The sequence below is a fragment of the Aplosporella prunicola genome, assembly GCF_010093885.1.
Source record: "Aplosporella prunicola CBS 121167 unplaced genomic scaffold K452scaffold_15, whole genome shotgun sequence".
Classification (NCBI taxonomy): Eukaryota; Fungi; Ascomycota; class Dothideomycetes; order Botryosphaeriales; family Aplosporellaceae; genus Aplosporella; species Aplosporella prunicola.
The window spans coordinates 904,070-919,545 of NW_022983543.1; the positions used below are offsets into that span (position 1 = coordinate 904,070).

Below are 15,476 nucleotides of genomic sequence, written 5' to 3' on the forward strand. Positions count from 1 at the left end.
CCTGCTGGGCCTTTATGTACTTGTAGAGCTATCACGTGACTCTCCGGTATCGTCGTCCCAGAAATGCAAGTGGAGGGGTGGCGCGTACGCCTTTTAGACAATCGTCTTTGAGTGTCGTGCTGCTGTATGGGTGAGTTTCGCGAGTGCATGAGTTACTCTGTAAGAAAGTAGCGTGCGCGTTCTGTGCGGGAGGCCGGTGGTGCGCGCTTTGAAAGTCTGGAAAGGATGACTGGAGCGTCGTCGAGTAGAGAGTTTCTGGCGGTCTGTCGCTTCCAAGGCCGCAAAGACGCTGGAGTGAGGATGTGAGTAAAGAGGATGGATTGACTGCGAGTGGTTGCACAAAGTGCGACTAGGAAGCTACGGGTGACGGGTTGGTGTAGAGGGCCCGTGCGGGATCACGTGGGGATCACGTGGCTCGCGCGAGAGTTGGCATGAGTGTGCCCGTCATAACGTGGTAGGCTGGGATATTAAAAGCTGTGGCAAATTTTCTTGAAGAGTATTGTCCGCTTGTTGCAGCGGTTGTAATCTTGTAACTATCGTCTCGTGCGTGGGTGCGTGGGCGGTTTAGAAACGGGTTGATGGATGGTCTGGCATCACTGAATGATAAAATGTTATTAGTCCATGCGAAACTAGTTCGATTGCTTGCGAATAGTATGCTATGGGTATGGAAAAGGTTTAGGCTGTTTGGCTGGGTATAATTGCGAGGCGTGTGGGAAAGTTGTACGCTTTTCTGGCTCGGTGGTTTTGGCTAAGTATACTTCAGCCAACCCCGCTGCACTGGCTGGGATGTTCCGTACGTACTGCTTTTTCCCGCGTGGCTCTAAGCTTCGTTGTTGCTGCGGGAGTCCAGTCTTTTGAGGCTGAAGGTCGGAAGTGTCGCTGTTGTCCGTCCACCGAGGGACATGCCAGACAATACTAAAGCACGTCTTCCCAAGCAACTCTTTCAGCATGACATACAACCCAGTGCCATCCAGAGGCTTTTTTCTTTTAGTATATAAGTCCACATGCCGCAAACTTACTCATCAAACAGGTGAAGCATCGCTTCACCAGTCGCCTGGCTAGCTCAATCGGTAGAGCGTGAGACTCTTACGACTCCTCTCTCACGAAAGGACGATATCTCAAGGCTGCGGGTTCGACCCCCGCGTTGGGCTCAATTCCCATACATTTCTTTTTGCGTGTGGAGTGGTGGTGTGGTGGTGAGACTTTGGCGTGGTGGGCCTTAGGGCGAAATTTTCACTTCTCGGCCGACTCCCGGCGTTTCGCCGGGGTGGAACGCCTGTTTTTATGTAGTTAGTAAGAAGGTTGAGAGGTTGGATTGGTTGATAAGAAAATTTTGGGCTGTGGTTGCGCCGAAATGGGGCCATGCACGGGCGGAGTTGTACGGCCGGAAGGGTCGGACATGTAACTACTCTACGACAACGGCAAAGCTATAACTGCTTCTATATAATTGTTTTTGCCTGTGAGGAACAAGTAACCTTAGCTGCTTATTGTTTGGTTCTATAAACTGCACCACTTCTCATAAAATTTCAGTGAGTTCGGTGTTTCCGTTACTTACTCAATCGCTTTGGAGGTGTTGAACGTCGCTACACTTGGTTTATTAAGGCCGTTCGCAATTCAAATTTTACAGAATCATCCGTGGTGCTCGGTAGGGTAAACCCCAACAGCCGTGCTATAAATCGGGGAGCTTGGAGGACCTTGGGATTTCTGTCCCTTAAAAACGCCGGAACCCCAAAGACCCCACCACCTCTCTCGCCCCCACAGCACTGCCAGGATTCGCCCACAACTGTTTCATAGCTTGTCCGAGAATGACTGCAAAGGTGGCAGCTCTGCTAGCTTTCTGCAGGACAAGATGGTACAGAAAGTCTCGGAGTGCCAACAGCATAGCGGTTTCTTGGACCGCGATACTCTGCCTTTTGTCGCCCGAGACGGGATAACGGCCCGGGCGAGAAGTCTAACTAACCGAAATGTATTGGCTTGAGAAGTCATGCGGAGTAGAAGAAGCCACTTTCTTGGAAAGCAAATGGAGCAGCGAGGAGCAAACGGGAAACCATTGGCTCGGGTTCTATATGCACCGTTGCCTCTTCAGACTTTTCGTGTTGTGTCCCGCTATTAATGTAATTTCGAAGTTACTTAGTTAAGTGCCGGCACAGTCTCCGCAAGGTCACTTCAATGCAGCTTTAGTCGACAGGCCGTCTTTACCTTATTGCATGCTTGCTCGGCGACACTGAAACCTCATCGCCTGGAGTGGATGAGTCATTAATAACTGACAGCTTCCCAAGCGAGAGCAGATACTTAGGACGTGACCTCATGTCTCATAGTGGTACCATGGCGCAGCGACTGCTAGAGCTTGGCGTAAATCGTGACTACGCATCATATATATATGCACGTAGCCGCCGCTAGTTTCACTCACCATTTCCTGTGCGAAGCAGACAAGAACAAAGCAAAAAAAGGGGCCACCTGGATAACATGTTATAGAGTGCCTTCCGTGGCGCGGTGTGAAGCTGAACGTTGGGTCGCTGTGAAGTGACAGTGGTAGCGCCAGGGCCCTCGCGAACATAAAATCCCTCCGTCTGTCGCTCTTCTCCCATCTTCCCTTCTCCACTCTCGAAACTTTTGGCTCATCAGCTGCCAAGCTTCCATTTGTTAATCCTTTCGCTTAATCTCTCGTCCAGCATAATCCTTTTCCAACCCAGGAATATCGCAGCCAAGGACTTCCCTATGAGTTGCCAAGGTCACACTATTCAGGGAAGGCGATGCCTAAACTCTGCCCGACCAGGCAGTGAATGGTGCTCTCATCATGATTTGGACATCGCCAAAGCCCAATGCGGTGGTGAAACAAAGGAGAACAGACGCTGCAAGAAACTTCCCATGAATGGAAAACAGTTCTGCGATCTGCACAACCCTGAAAGGACTCAGTGCAAAGCCTTCACGGTAACTAGAGAACGCTGCTTAAGGAGGTGCAGATCGGGCGAAAAGTTCTGCGGTCATCACAACAACCCACCCGGCTTCATCAAATCCGACTTAGACCGCAGTAGCAGACTGGCCGCACGCCCAAACCCAGGCGCTTGTCTTGCCTACACTCCTACATTTGATAATCGTGCGTCTCGGCAGGACCCACATGCTGTACGCACAGCTTCGTCTCCACCGCTGTATCCTGTTCCCAGCAGGGTAACTCGACCCGTTCTTACCAGCATTCGCCGCGCTCGTGATCAGACGCCGACGCCGCCTTCTCCCACTGTCACACGGACCCGCACCAACAACACCAGCGGCGGCACCGATCAACCTGATACCCTCGAAAACCGTGTTCTCCGACTACTGCAAACAATCCGATCTGTCCAGAACCTTACTCGAGGTGACAATCTTCTCAACGGCCATGCTGCTCGGACCAGCGAGGAAGTGGCCAGGATAACCGCTGGCCTTCCTGCCAGAAGCGCATACCACGCTCGCTCTGAAAACACCAACAACAACAGAGGTGCACGGGGTACGATCCCTGCTCGTCGCACACATGTTACCAGTGCTCCAGTCGAAGAAAACCATCCGATCAATGCACTTCAAGCTGCCCCGCAAAGCAGCACACTCCTCACACGCCGATCAAACAATACCAGTGTGGATAATGCTCCCGTGGAGGTAAACCATGCCGCTCGGATTAACCAACAAGCTGTCCGTTCAGACAGGCGCCGATTACAGCATGTAACTCAGACGCTTTCTCCTATATTTCATACGCATCCTCCTAGTTCTGCCAGCACCGCCCGTCGAGCTCACTCCAGCAATAGCAACAACAACAGCACCAACAGCAACAATAACAGCAACAGCAGCAGGAGCAGCAGAGTCGCGGGCAATACAAGTCCTGCTAATCGCACACAAGCTGGCAATACGCCTGTCCAGGAGAATCGCGCTGCCCAGGCAACTCAAACCGTCCAGCTTAGCGATACACCATCTGCACCCTTACAAACTACTTCTGTGGATAATGCTTCCGCAGGTAATGCAACCGAAGTCGAACAACACGCTCAGGAAGCTGTCCAGGAAGCGGCACAACCTTCCACACCATCAGTGGTTTCCCAGGCAACTCGCAGCGACGCCGATCATCCGCGGGAACCTTTACCACCAACCACACCACGGGAGGAGCAAGTCCAAGAAGCGGCTTCACAGGATCAGGCGTCGGTTACCCAGGTGACGCTTAGGAACATTCTGGAGACTCGCTTCCCAGGCATCCCTGGTCAGAGAGCACTGTTCTTTGAAGAACCTTTTAATCAAGCTGTTGGTGCTACACGACAACAAAAGGCACGTCGCTGCCGCGGAAGTTTGCCGTCTGGTGAGTGCTGCGCACGCGAGACGGTCTCTGAAGGTCAGCGCTGTTGGGCGCACACCACTGTCGTCTAAATATAAAGACGAGTGAAGGAGGGGACGCGAAGATTGAGAATACTAACGACACCATTGGCTGCTAGGCACTGCTAGTTTCCTTGGATATTGGATGGCTTGCTTGCCTGTCTTTTCAAGTGCACCGATATTATCGGTTTGGTTGGTGTTGGTTGGTTTGTTAGTATTCGTTCATCACTGACGCGTCAACAACGTGTCTCATGAGCTCTATGTTTGTTGACTACTTAGAAATAAACTTCAAGCCTTCTTCGATGATGCCGTATGCCTAATATTCTATATTTATTGTGTCTTGACAAGTGATTTCGAGCTAGAACTGGGCACCTTGCGTAAATCAGTGCATCGCATTGCTGTCGGCGCATACGATCTTGCATGATCTGTTTGGACCTTTCAACTAAACAGATGCCGTGAAATTAGGAAGTAAGAAGTTATAAGTACGGTCGGCAACTGTAGGCAGGGGAGAAGTTATATAAGTTGGCACTTTAAGCACCGTTGAGTCAAGAACGCGGCACGCTGCACAGGCAGACAGCACAACCCTTTGAAACATTTTACTGGCCTTGATACCAGAAACTGTCTCGGGCACACTACTGGAAAATTTGTTGGGTAAATGCTCATTGAATGGTGTTAAGAAATGGCGGACTGCTTCGTTAAAAAAAAAAACCTCCGGGTCGCATTACTGCGCTTTCATTGGTATTTTCGCCGACACCTGTCACGACACAGCAAACATAGTTTACAGCTTTAGCTCATGTTGCCTCTTCCAATAAATGGACGGCTTAACCGACATAGTTAAATTTTCGTACAGGAAGGCCGGTTCCCCGCCTGTACCCCGACGGCGCTACGGCTAATAGAGTTAATTTTAATCAAGCTTTCTGAATGGCCACGAACATTCGATATCCCCCTAATCTAAGTTCGTCAACAAGCTATATAATTGTATTCTTGTTGCAGAACCATGGGATTATGCAGCGAAAGCATAGTAATCCATAGTTAATGCATGGCGGGTGCGGAGTGGTTAATTGCGCTTTATAATTAGGTTCTATTTTAGAGTTTTATGGAGCTACATGCGACGCCGGAGGGGCATTTCAGCTATAAGTTGGTACTTTTTGTCTTACAAATTAACTAAGACCCCGTGATTTAGCTTACTACAGCCCGATGGTAGATTTTTAGCCTCTTGCCAGCCCAAGTTAGACTGTGCTTAATTTAATTAAGTTGTCTGATTATTGAGGTCAAACTGCAACTTCGCAACTGCACAAGAAGGCTAGGGAGCATGTATAAGAAGATCCTATCCTCTCCGAAACTGGCTCCTCACTCCAGCACTCGCACCTTCTACAGTCCACTGAATCTCGACCTTGGTCTTTTCTTTGAAAGTATTCTTTTCAGCAAACCAACAAAAAGCCAGTAACTTCACCGAAAATGAAGGCCTCTCTCGCTATCTCGATCCTCGCCTTTACAGCCGCTTCTATGGCTATTCCCACAAAGCGTCAAGATGAGGATTGCATCCTCGACACTGTTCGCAACAACCCAACACGTGGGGATGTTTTAGATGCCATCGACCAGTGGAACACGGATGTCAATCACGTCAACCACTTCCTCGATACCTTCCACACGCTCGGAAACTCCACAGCCATTCAAAACGCCGCCACGAATGTCCTGCAATTTGCTAAAGACGAGCCGTGCCAGCTCGCTACTCTCTCCAATATCGCCGACTTCCAGAACGGCGATGGCCCTAACGCGTTCGAGTGCGCGCTCGAGGACCTCGGAGAAGTGTTTGAGACACGTGTCCTGGACAACATCAGGAATATCATCATGAGCCCGAGCAACAATGTCACCGTTCAGCATGCCGTTCACGACATCAACATCTTTAGATGCTGCAATGTTCTGCCGGATCTGGACATCCTCTGGCGGGACAGCGCATCGGATAAAAACCTCAACCAAGTTCCTGTTTCGCCGGCCAGGCCTAATGCCTGCTATTCGTACAACTGTTCAGCCGACCCTCTTGCATCGGTTTGCAAGGCGGAGAGAAACTAGGCGGTGTGAAGGACCGCTGTAGCTCTGGACACGAATGTGTTTTGAGAGGCGTACAAAAGCTCCTTGTTGCTGTTACTAGACTCTTTCCGATTACAGGCCGATTGTCGTTCTTTTTTACCAAGTTGTCGAGCACTTTCTTTTGTATTTGGTCTTTCGAATTAGCCAGTCTCTACATAATATCCAGTGCTATTTATAGATTCAACGTTTGCTACGACGCAATCCATTATACTCTAGGGAACAATGAGTGATCATTGAATTATCGTACTACATGATTTGGTATTCCTTACATACCTGATCCAAACTTGTGGATGATATATATAAGAAAAACAGAGTGAAGTTATTCCACCTGTTTATGAATCGGCTGCCACACCAGATTTAGCATTGCCGAAGATGTATTACTAACCGGAGAAATCACCCCACGCATATACCGGCCCGTTCGCCGATGAAACAACAACTTGCCGCCGGATCCGAGCTCCGATTCAACACACGGCACGCTATAGGACAATAGCCCTTGTCACCCCGTTGTAAAATCGTTGCCACAATCTATTCATGACAAATAAATTAATCAGGAATGCTCCCCCGCTTTCAGAAACGTTCAATTGAGACATGATCTTCTTTGTTGAAATTGATGTGCTTCGCCTATAAAACAAGCTTCGCTTTGCCAACTTGTTATAGGATCTGCGCGACCTCGACCATCTATTTTTGCTAAACAACATTCGCTTGTTACCGTTCGAGGCTGGTTCTCATTTTCACTGTCGTTACAATGCACGCAACTACCTCTACCGCCCTCGCCACTTTGGCTTTCGCACTAGGCGCGGCCGCCGATGACTACGCTTTCGGCAAGACCTTCTACCTGGGCCCGACCAGCGGTGACGCCTACATCACCAAGGCGACTTACTCGGTCGCTGCGCCGCCCGTTCCTTGCAACTACGGTGACAGCACCGCCAGCAACCCTATCTGGATGTCGTTCTGGATCGGCTTTGCCGAGGATGTTTCCGACAGCAGCAAGCCCTTCGTGCAGCCGTACTTCAACTGGGCGCCGGATCAGGAGTCTCAGTAAGTTTTCTGTATATAAAAAGTAAAATGGGAATTGTGCGCTGACGACTGTCTTAGGGGCTGCCCAGCGTCGAACGATGCGTGGTGTGTCACTGCTAGCACGTACTTCGAGTGTAAGTATACAGTGATGAATGTGATAATTGCGATGGAAATGGCTAACTCTACATATCATTCCAGCCGGGCAGAAGGGTCAAGACTACGTCGCCGTTCCTAAGAACGCGAACCTTGACTTCGAGGGTAAACACAATCCCTTTCCATCTCAGTTTGCAGTGTTTGGCTAACGCGTTCAACTTTAGTCACCTCCGATGGCAAGGGCACCATTGAACAGACCGTTACTATGAACGGAAAGGTCGTTTCCCAGCAGTCTGATGGTACGTAATCCCTTTTTCATTGCAATTTTTCATCGCTCACTCTCAAAAAGACGTTGGTTTCAACCCGACGTGGTTCTTCGGCAGCAACGAGTGCTACTCGGATGACTGCGGCACGCTCAACAGCTACGGTATGTTCTTTACTCGTTTTCAGTTTACGGCACCATACTAATCTCTCATGTTTACCCCTTTAGAATGGACCGACGTCGTCATCAACCTCAGCGCCGCTGACAAGGCTTTCGCTGACACGCTCTCCGCCGACGGCGTCATCATCGAGGGCCTTTCCTCCTCCGATGGCAAGGTCTGGAAGGCTGACTCTATCAAGGTCTCTAAGGACCACTTCCCGGCCAGCGAGTCCTCGAGCGAGACCTGCAGCTAGAGTTTAGTAGTTTGATGGCACTGTGAAATAGATGGTTGTTGTCGAAATTTATAGTGTCTTAGTGTTCAAAGTGACATGTATGTTCCGAAGATCCATTAAAGTCCTTACCGCCCCCTGGCCGTCAAGAGATATCTATTACATAGTAGCACGGTAACAAATGATATGAGCAGTCCTCGTGGGATACTTATTATCCACATATATACGTAAGCCCTCGGTATTAAAAAGAAAGTATTAGAACGTTTATTATTGTAACTACCCTAACTAGAATTTAGTCGCTGTTCTAATGAGTGTAAACATCTCGTTAAGTGATTCATCTCGTTCGATTGTAGCGGACGTTACGACTCAATTCGCGAGCGAGCTTGGTTAACCTTTTGTGAAGCTGGGCGCGAGGAATTGGACGCCGCTTGTCCCTCTAGATTACTACTACCTATGGAGGTATATATGCTGCTATCTAAAAGAACACGTTTTCTCTTTGAGATCATTGCTTCCTTACAGTAGATAAATGAGTAGTGCAGGGGGTAAGGCTGTTGTGTAACAACTGACTGTAATGAGACTGAAAAAACGAGAGTTATCGGAGTGATCCTGGCTGACACCTTTAGTTCCGAACAAGATACTTAATAAAATAATTACTTAAAAGATTTCAAGATAATTCGAGAAATATGTGTGCCAGAATTCCAAATTGAAAAAGAAAAAATAAAAGAGTGGACGCTTGACAGCAACAGAAAGAAACCACAACGGTACTACAACGCAACAATCCTAAATGACCAAATATAAACCCAACGTTGGTTGACAGGTATGCACTTAGAAGGTGATTGACGTTAAAGTATGAGCTTTCTCCGCATTGTATGCCTTCTCAGCCTCCTTGATGGAGCACACAAGCTGGTTCAGCGTATCCTTGAGCGTCTTGTCTTTCGTCTTCCCTGCCTCGTCCTCAAAGGCCTTCATTGCCTTTTCCAGGTACTCGTAGGACTTTTCAAAGTTCTTGTTGATCGTCGAGACGAGATTGTCTGTGGTATCCTTCATGTGGCTGTTCCACTTCGCCTTGAGGCCCTGCTTCTTGTACTTGTCCCACGTGATAGTTTTCTTGTTTTTGTCCGTCTCTTTGATCTGCTTTTTCGCCATCTCTGTTTCCAGACCGTCGAGCATGTCGGCCATACGGTTCGATTGCAACTTCAGTGTATCGCGGACCCAGGTATCGCGGTGGTAGACGCGGTTCCCAAGGATAACCTTGAACTTGAAAAGCGCCGTCTCGAAGTTCTTCTTGATCTCATTTGCGGGCTTAAATTTAGGCGTCTTATCATCTGTAAGCCATTTAGTATTCTTTTCCATGTCGCCCATATCAATGCCGTTGCCGCCCGTCCAAAGCCCGCCCTTGGCGATGTTAACTTGTTTGTCCAGCAGCCCAAACTCTGTCATGTCCTGATCGGTTTTTTGCGGGTAAATCGACGCAAGCCAGATGAGGCCCTGATTGCCATCGTTTCCGGCGCTTGCGAGCTTTTTGCCATTCACTGTCTTGAGCTCCTCCGAAGCCGGCAGCTCATTGAACCATCTCGTTAGATATCCGCACACAGACACTTTATCCTTGGTTTTGGGGTCCTCCAAGGTCTTTTTGCTGGCGTCCGAGATCTTCTTGGTGAAGGTATTCAACATTTGGCCTTCCAGCAAATGTTCGGTGTCGTAGTCACCAGTGTTTGTTGGACTTGGCAGAGGCTGCTCCTTGAACTCATAATCGGTGAACGATTTCTTGTCTGTAAAGCCGAACGTTTTGCATTGAGGGTTATGGTAGGTTTTGGATTTGGGCTGTTTTTAATTCGTTAGCTTTAAAGGTGAACATGAAGTACTCTTCTTTCCATATTCTAGAAAAACTGGAAAGCATCGGGATTTCCTAATAGAACAGAATAATACTTACGTCGCAAATCAGCTTCGGTTCAGGATAGGGCTCAGTTTCCAGAGGTACATGGTAGTCTTTTTCTTCCGCGCACCAGTTGAGGGGTTTTCGACCTCTTTTGACGAACTTTGAGAACTCATCTTCCGTCCAGCGCTTGAGAATGCCACTGTCAGAGCTGAAATCGGCATCTGTAAGCTTGACTTCCTTGGAGGGTAGACCCTTGCAAGTGCCTCGAGCTTCGATCAAGGGGTTTATGTTTTCAGAGAAAGGCGTGGCCGGCAAAGCTGCGCCCTGCCCGGCTAGCAGTGCGGCGATGATCGCAAAAGAGACCGTCTTAAAGGCCATTTGTGCTTATAAATGAGTGTGGAGGAATTGAGATACTGCGTGGGCAAACGATGGTGGAATGAAACAGTGAGTGATTGACTGAATGAGAGAAGAGACTGTGATGAGGCTAGAAAGCGTTGCGGAACAATCGTCTCTTATAGAACTGAGGGTATTGAAAGACGAGGTTTCATTTCCACTGAGCAACCCAACTGCATAGGGGCCAAGAGAGTTGAAGATACCAGCCCCCGAGGACGGAAGCCGTTTCTTGGGTGACATATTCTCTAGCTCGCCCTAGATGACATGTTCTCGACTTGCCCATGGGGGCAGGTTATCAAAACTGAACTTCGTAGGAGTAGGGAATGCATGATATACGAGCCTGGGCTTTCAGTTAGGCTTGGGATGGATATTTACCTCGTACCGGTTAATTCTGTATCCCGGTAGGAATACGACACAGTAAGATACCAACATCTCACCTATAATTTTGGAGCTTGGAAGGATTCTTGGCACAACGACGCTTTGGGGAGTCTCGGGTCATCATGCTCACGTCAGTCACTTGCCGAGCATACTTGCCTTATGTAGCCTAGTGCCAAGGCGGCAGGCCTAGTGTCCAGAGCATCTTCTTCAGCAACTTCTCGCTCGTTGACCTCAATAATTAACTCTGAAGTCTAAACTGGATTCTGCCTCATTTTCATCACAATTGAGTAGGAGGTTGTTTAACTTTCTTTGGTGATAAAATCCTAATCGACTAGGTTTATAGTATATTTGGCTGAATATTGTATCCTGTTGGGGGCCAAAACAAAACACGAGGCGGTTACATACTCGATAGCGGTCACGTGCATCTATCCACGTGCCTGTTTGTCATCTCCAGGCAACACTTCCGTGGGGGCTTATTTCTGTCCAAACACCCATTGGTTTAAAAAATCACCCACTGACCTCAGCAATTCACCACCATACTTTGGCCAATGGACTCCCTTCCTGAAGAAATATTCTCAACCATCATCTCCTTAGTCTGCGACGGCTTGGACCCGGGAGAAGACACATATGGACTGCCTCATCTTGCAACTGTATCCAGGCGATGGCAGTGCACCATTGAGAACAGGACATTCCGCGAATTGACCCTGAATAGCCGCCAGCTGCCAGAGCTAAGCAAACGCTTTTCCGGTCCATTCCTCAAGCACCGTGCTGTTCTGGTGAGGTCTATCGAATACCACATTGAGCTTCCTTGCTGCAGCGACGAGAAGGTTCACCAGCGCGCGACGGAGCAAGATGTTCAGGAGACCAACGTCGCAATATCAAAAGCTGTTCGGGATTTGTTCGATTTCCTGCTACTCCTGGACCAAGCTCGTCCGAACGGCCCAAGCCTTGCGCTGGGCATAATGAGTGTCAAGGCCCCAACAGATGGATCTCTTCAAGGGCAAGATGAAGACCGTTTCATTGACTGCGAGCATCGACCTGTACCGCAAATGAGCTATTATACGTATTGGAGCTTGCGATGGCGGTACAAAATCCTGAGCCTGCTAGAAATTGATGAACTGCCCGAGATATCTTGCGTAACACTCTTTGAGGTTTATGATCTCTCTTTCTCTAGGCACGCCCAACCGGGGAATTGGGTACGCACAGCATCGAAATTCCCGTGTCTGGAAACTCTGACCTTCGAATTTCGAGAGTTTCGCGCCTGGGGGAAAGAAGTGAGGAGGACTTTGAGACGAGGTATCCTATCCCCCATTACTCCAAAACACCATTACTCCAGAAACATTACTCCAAAAGGATTTCATCTGATCTTCAATTAGACTTCGCAGACGCTCTTCTTGAGCTGATAAGCCGCTGTTCTCCATCTCTCAATAAAGTTACTCTTCGTCGCCAGTTTTCAGACATCAAAGACGAATCCTCAAACCAAATCGATTACACCGATGGCAATAGCGAGGAAGGAGATGTCCTAAGCAAATCCCTCTTTCAACTAGCCCAAAGATGTACTGCTTTAACTAGCCTGAGGCTCCGGGGTTTCAACATCGCCCCCGAGCTCTTCTGGCCATTTTCCAGCAACAGCAACAGCCCAGCCTCAATATGGCCGAGCTTGGAGGACATCGACATTGAGTTCCACCCCGTCGCGTCCAATGGAGAGTGGTACTTCACCAACGCCAACGGCACTGAAGCCCCCCCGCCTCCTCCGGATATCACCGAATTCGATGACGATGCCATCCGCCGTCGTGAGAACAAACGCGAGCCGACGCCTTACGAGCTCGGCCCGCCTCGTCCCCCTAGCGAAGCCGAGTCTTTTGCTGAGTACGGCGACGAAATATCGCTCGGCGAGCAGCACAAGTACCGCACACGGCCGCTCGGTAGGACCATCGATCCGCTCCTGATCGCCGCTGCGAAAGCCGTCCGCCACATGCCGTCTGTGCAGTGCTTCAACCTGCACACCAAAGAGCAGCTTAAGCCGAAACGTATCGTTAGCTGGCGACAAGGGGAAGAGCGCATCTTCAGCGCCGACTTCTGGGCTCATGGATCCGATGAGGGCAACAAGAGGGCGGAGTTGGCTTGCGATCGTACGCCGCCTGAGTCTTGGAGCCCGAGCAGCGATGTGAGAGAGGAATGGGCGAAAACCGTTGGACCTAATGGTGAAGTGTACTTTATGTATGGCGACTATCACGGACTTGGGAAATGGGAGTGGGAAACGCTCAGTGCCGAGGAGTTGGGGAATTAGCAGGGGGACAAGACGCCATCAGGACCAATGCTGTATTCAAGGTCAACGCGAGAAAAGAAACACTGCCTTACCCCGACATAAAGATCCGCATTAACAGATGATTTTCTATATAACTTCGGAAAGCTTACAAACGAATTTCTCCGGCTGGCTATTTTTTAGCGGACACGGAAAGTCTCATCAGCATTATCCCACTTCGCGACCTTTCTCTCCTCCCCTTCCTCCGAGTTTCGTCTCCGCTTCCAGAACAGAGGTTTCTAGTCTTATACCAGGTTTTCAAAGCCTAAGCAAGTCATATTTCTCAGCCTCAGCAGGATCCCCATAGAGCTCCGCGTGTATGAGATTTATCTCCATGGTATTGCGAACTCGCGTGTTGGCTCTGAATAGTATTCGAGGGCGAGAGCCGGGATGAAATCAGTGAGTGGCATGCTGAATATCCCGGGGATGAGCATGCCGTCGGCGCTGCGAAATGTCTGTTATTCGTCTACAGCTGTAGCGCTGTAAGTCTCTCCGTCTTGAGAGATGGCTTCTTTAGGGCGCCAGACAAGGGAGTGTACCCTGGTACTCGATCTTCAAGCCGATGACCTCCTCGATGTGACATCTTGATATGATAAAAGGTCGTCGGCGACTTGTTGCAAGTCCTTGGTTTCCTGGCTGTAAGCGACTTCGAAGACAATTAATGGCCAATTTGCCCTGCCGTGCTGGATGAGGAGGAGGGTGATTTGAATGGGTCGGCGTCATGGAAGATGTTTCTTTCGGATCACTTTGTAGGTACTCCGTCCATCGCATCCACCAAAGTCGGTGGTTATTGCGGCGCGCGCTGCTGAACTACAGTATAATAGTATACCGATCCATCACCGCTACCGCCTCTTCCGCTAACTATTTTACTCCAACATCTAGGCCCTCTAAAAGTGCCCTCGTCCTAAGCACCTCTCGCCACGCCTCCCATTCCTCAGCACCGCACCCGCTGCGCACGCTTGCGCCCGCCCCGATAACTCACCGTGCGGCTACGGGCACCCTCATGCGCGCCAACAGCACAGCAAACTCCCCACCATCTGGCTGGTCTTCGCACGCCTCGAACAGCGCCTCGATTGCGAGGCTGCGCAGTCCGTTGCGCGGTCCTTGGGGCTGATGGCCGTCAGGCGGCGGCGGGGCGCGGTCCAGCGCGGAGAGACAGCGCGCGCCGAAATCGGTAGCGCGTGTCAGCGAGAGCATTTGTTCCTCGAAATTGTCGCAGTGGATGTCGCGCGGAGCGAGTGGAGCTGCGGCAAGGCGTTAGTATGACAGGCTTCTTGGGCCGCTGCAGACACTCACCAAACATCTCGCCCATCCAGAAGGACGTCTCCGGGACATGGCGCCAGAAGACGCGACCGTTCTCCTCAATCGGCACGCCCGCAGCGTCGCGCACGTCGGGCAGCGCGCTCAACGCGACGATGGTGTCGGCGAGGAGGTCGAGCGCGCGGCTCGATGTGCCGAGCGTGTCGATAGCGCCGCCGTATGTCGACCACAGCTCGCACGTGTCGGTGTTGCCGCTTTTAAGGCGTGCGTCGTAGGCTGATGCCACTGCCTCTGCGGTTTGCTGCGGCGAAATGCGGCCTTCGAGCAGCAAGGCGAGCGCCTCTTCAGCCCATGCGTCGGCCATAGCTGGATATTTTGGGACGAGTTAGGATGTTGGTGAGTGAGTTAGTTTGGCCCCCAAACGCGCGCAATGACAAGTTTCTCGGTGCATCGTGGCGGTGCTCGAGGCAATCATGTGCATTGGCTCGACGATCTTCTGAGTGGGAGAGCACGCTGCGGATATGACGATGGAGATGCAAGCGCTGGTGACGATGCTCGTCGTTGATGCGGAGAAGGTGGAGTTTGACGAGTCTTGTTTGTCGTGGGACGCGACGCAACGGCGCGTCAGCAAGCCAATATTCACCCACTCCGTCACCTGCCCGTCTCTGTTTTTCTCCCCAATTCAACTCCAACACTCGGCGAACTCTTGTACGTTGAGCGCAATATCAAACAGCTTGCGCTCCGTTGACGTCGGGCCCATGTCACATATGCCAATGATACCGCCAGGTGCGCGCCCTTGTCGATGACGCGCTGCCCGTCAGCCCTCATGGTCGAACTACACCGAACTTGAAGAACCAGCGACGGACATCGAAGAGCACGCTGCTTTAGTCGACATGTCGTTCTGTTTGCGTCGCCGTGCTACGGTCGCTCATCTGTCGCACCCGAAATAGCTGTGATGATGCTCAACTGCTCTTGAGTTGAGTTGAGTTGAGTTGTATTCATTTACCCTGACCCATCGCCCTGAGCGATATGCAGGCTACAGACTATTTAAAGGAAATACGCTAGGAATTTATATTGGTGTTT

The 15,476-nt window shown here is 50.3% G+C and overlaps 6 protein-coding genes and 1 non-coding gene across 7 annotated transcripts; 5 read left to right on the top strand and 2 right to left on the bottom strand.

Annotated features, from left to right (window-relative positions):
• The first annotated feature begins 1,052 nt into the window (after positions 1-1,052).
• On the top strand, positions 1,053-1,151 carry K452DRAFT_t95. The gene has a single exon. It is a non-coding gene; the product is annotated as a tRNA-Lys (tRNA).
• A 1,493-nt stretch (positions 1,152-2,644) lies between these two features.
• K452DRAFT_334684 (uncharacterized protein) lies at positions 2,645-4,497 on the top strand. The gene has a single exon (XM_033545204.1). The coding sequence runs from the start codon at positions 2,719-2,721 to the stop codon at positions 4,378-4,380; it is 1,662 nt and encodes a 553-aa protein (XP_033396863.1). The 5' UTR covers positions 2,645-2,718; the 3' UTR covers positions 4,381-4,497.
• Positions 4,498-5,832: 1,335 nt separating this feature from the next.
• Positions 5,833-6,399, top strand: K452DRAFT_229337 (uncharacterized protein; the record flags this gene model as incomplete). Its single annotated transcript, XM_033537034.1, has 1 exon — positions 5,833-6,399. One exon carries the CDS (start codon positions 5,833-5,835, stop codon positions 6,397-6,399), a length of 567 nt encoding a protein of 188 aa, XP_033396864.1.
• Positions 6,400-7,088: 689 nt separating this feature from the next.
• Positions 7,089-8,221, top strand: K452DRAFT_252055 (uncharacterized protein). Its single transcript, XM_033538239.1, has 6 exons — positions 7,089-7,455; positions 7,513-7,568; positions 7,633-7,692; positions 7,752-7,826; positions 7,877-7,954; positions 8,018-8,221. The coding sequence occupies exons 1-6, from the start codon at positions 7,163-7,165 to the stop codon at positions 8,200-8,202; spliced, it is 747 nt and encodes a 248-aa protein (XP_033396865.1). The 5' UTR covers positions 7,089-7,162; the 3' UTR covers positions 8,203-8,221.
• Positions 8,222-9,003: 782 nt separating this feature from the next.
• K452DRAFT_309580 (uncharacterized protein) lies at positions 9,004-10,435 on the bottom strand (the record flags this gene model as incomplete). Its single annotated transcript, XM_033543260.1, has 2 exons — positions 9,004-10,002; positions 10,112-10,435. The coding sequence occupies 2 exons, from the start codon at positions 10,433-10,435 to the stop codon at positions 9,004-9,006; spliced, it is 1,323 nt and encodes a 440-aa protein (XP_033396866.1).
• A 931-nt stretch (positions 10,436-11,366) lies between these two features.
• Positions 11,367-12,238, top strand: K452DRAFT_359512 (uncharacterized protein). Its single transcript, XM_033546271.1, has 3 exons — positions 11,367-11,979; positions 12,003-12,124; positions 12,205-12,238. The coding sequence occupies exons 1-3, from the start codon at positions 11,377-11,379 to the stop codon at positions 12,224-12,226; spliced, it is 747 nt and encodes a 248-aa protein (XP_033396867.1). The 5' UTR covers positions 11,367-11,376; the 3' UTR covers positions 12,227-12,238.
• Positions 12,239-13,764: 1,526 nt separating this feature from the next.
• Positions 13,765-14,951, bottom strand: K452DRAFT_319381 (uncharacterized protein). The gene is made up of 2 exons (XM_033544234.1): positions 14,430-14,951; positions 13,765-14,377 (listed from the first exon to the last, which is right to left on the bottom strand). Exons 1-2 carry the CDS (start codon positions 14,755-14,757, stop codon positions 14,112-14,114), a joined length of 594 nt encoding a protein of 197 aa, XP_033396868.1. The 5' UTR covers positions 14,758-14,951; the 3' UTR covers positions 13,765-14,111.
• Between the last annotated feature and the right edge of the window lie 525 nt (positions 14,952-15,476).

Coding starts and splice junctions, on each gene's coding strand:
- K452DRAFT_319381 (XM_033544234.1), bottom strand. CDS start 14,757: ATGGCCGACGCATGGGCTGAAGAGGCGCTCGCCTTGCTGCTCGAAGGC. Junction 14,378..14,429: donor CTGGATGGGCGAGATGTTTG/GTGAGTGTCTGC, acceptor GCCTTGCCGCAG/CTCCACTCGCTCCGCGCGAC.
- K452DRAFT_334684 (XM_033545204.1), top strand. CDS start 2,719: ATGAGTTGCCAAGGTCACACTATTCAGGGAAGGCGATGCCTAAACTCT.
- K452DRAFT_359512 (XM_033546271.1), top strand. CDS start 11,377: ATGGACTCCCTTCCTGAAGAAATATTCTCAACCATCATCTCCTTAGTC. Junction 12,125..12,204: donor GAGGAGGACTTTGAGACGAG/GTATCCTATCCC, acceptor ATCTTCAATTAG/ACTTCGCAGACGCTCTTCTT.
- K452DRAFT_252055 (XM_033538239.1), top strand. CDS start 7,163: ATGCACGCAACTACCTCTACCGCCCTCGCCACTTTGGCTTTCGCACTA. Junction 7,693..7,751: donor CGCGAACCTTGACTTCGAGG/GTAAACACAATC, acceptor GTTCAACTTTAG/TCACCTCCGATGGCAAGGGC. Junction 7,955..8,017: donor CGGCACGCTCAACAGCTACG/GTATGTTCTTTA, acceptor TTACCCCTTTAG/AATGGACCGACGTCGTCATC.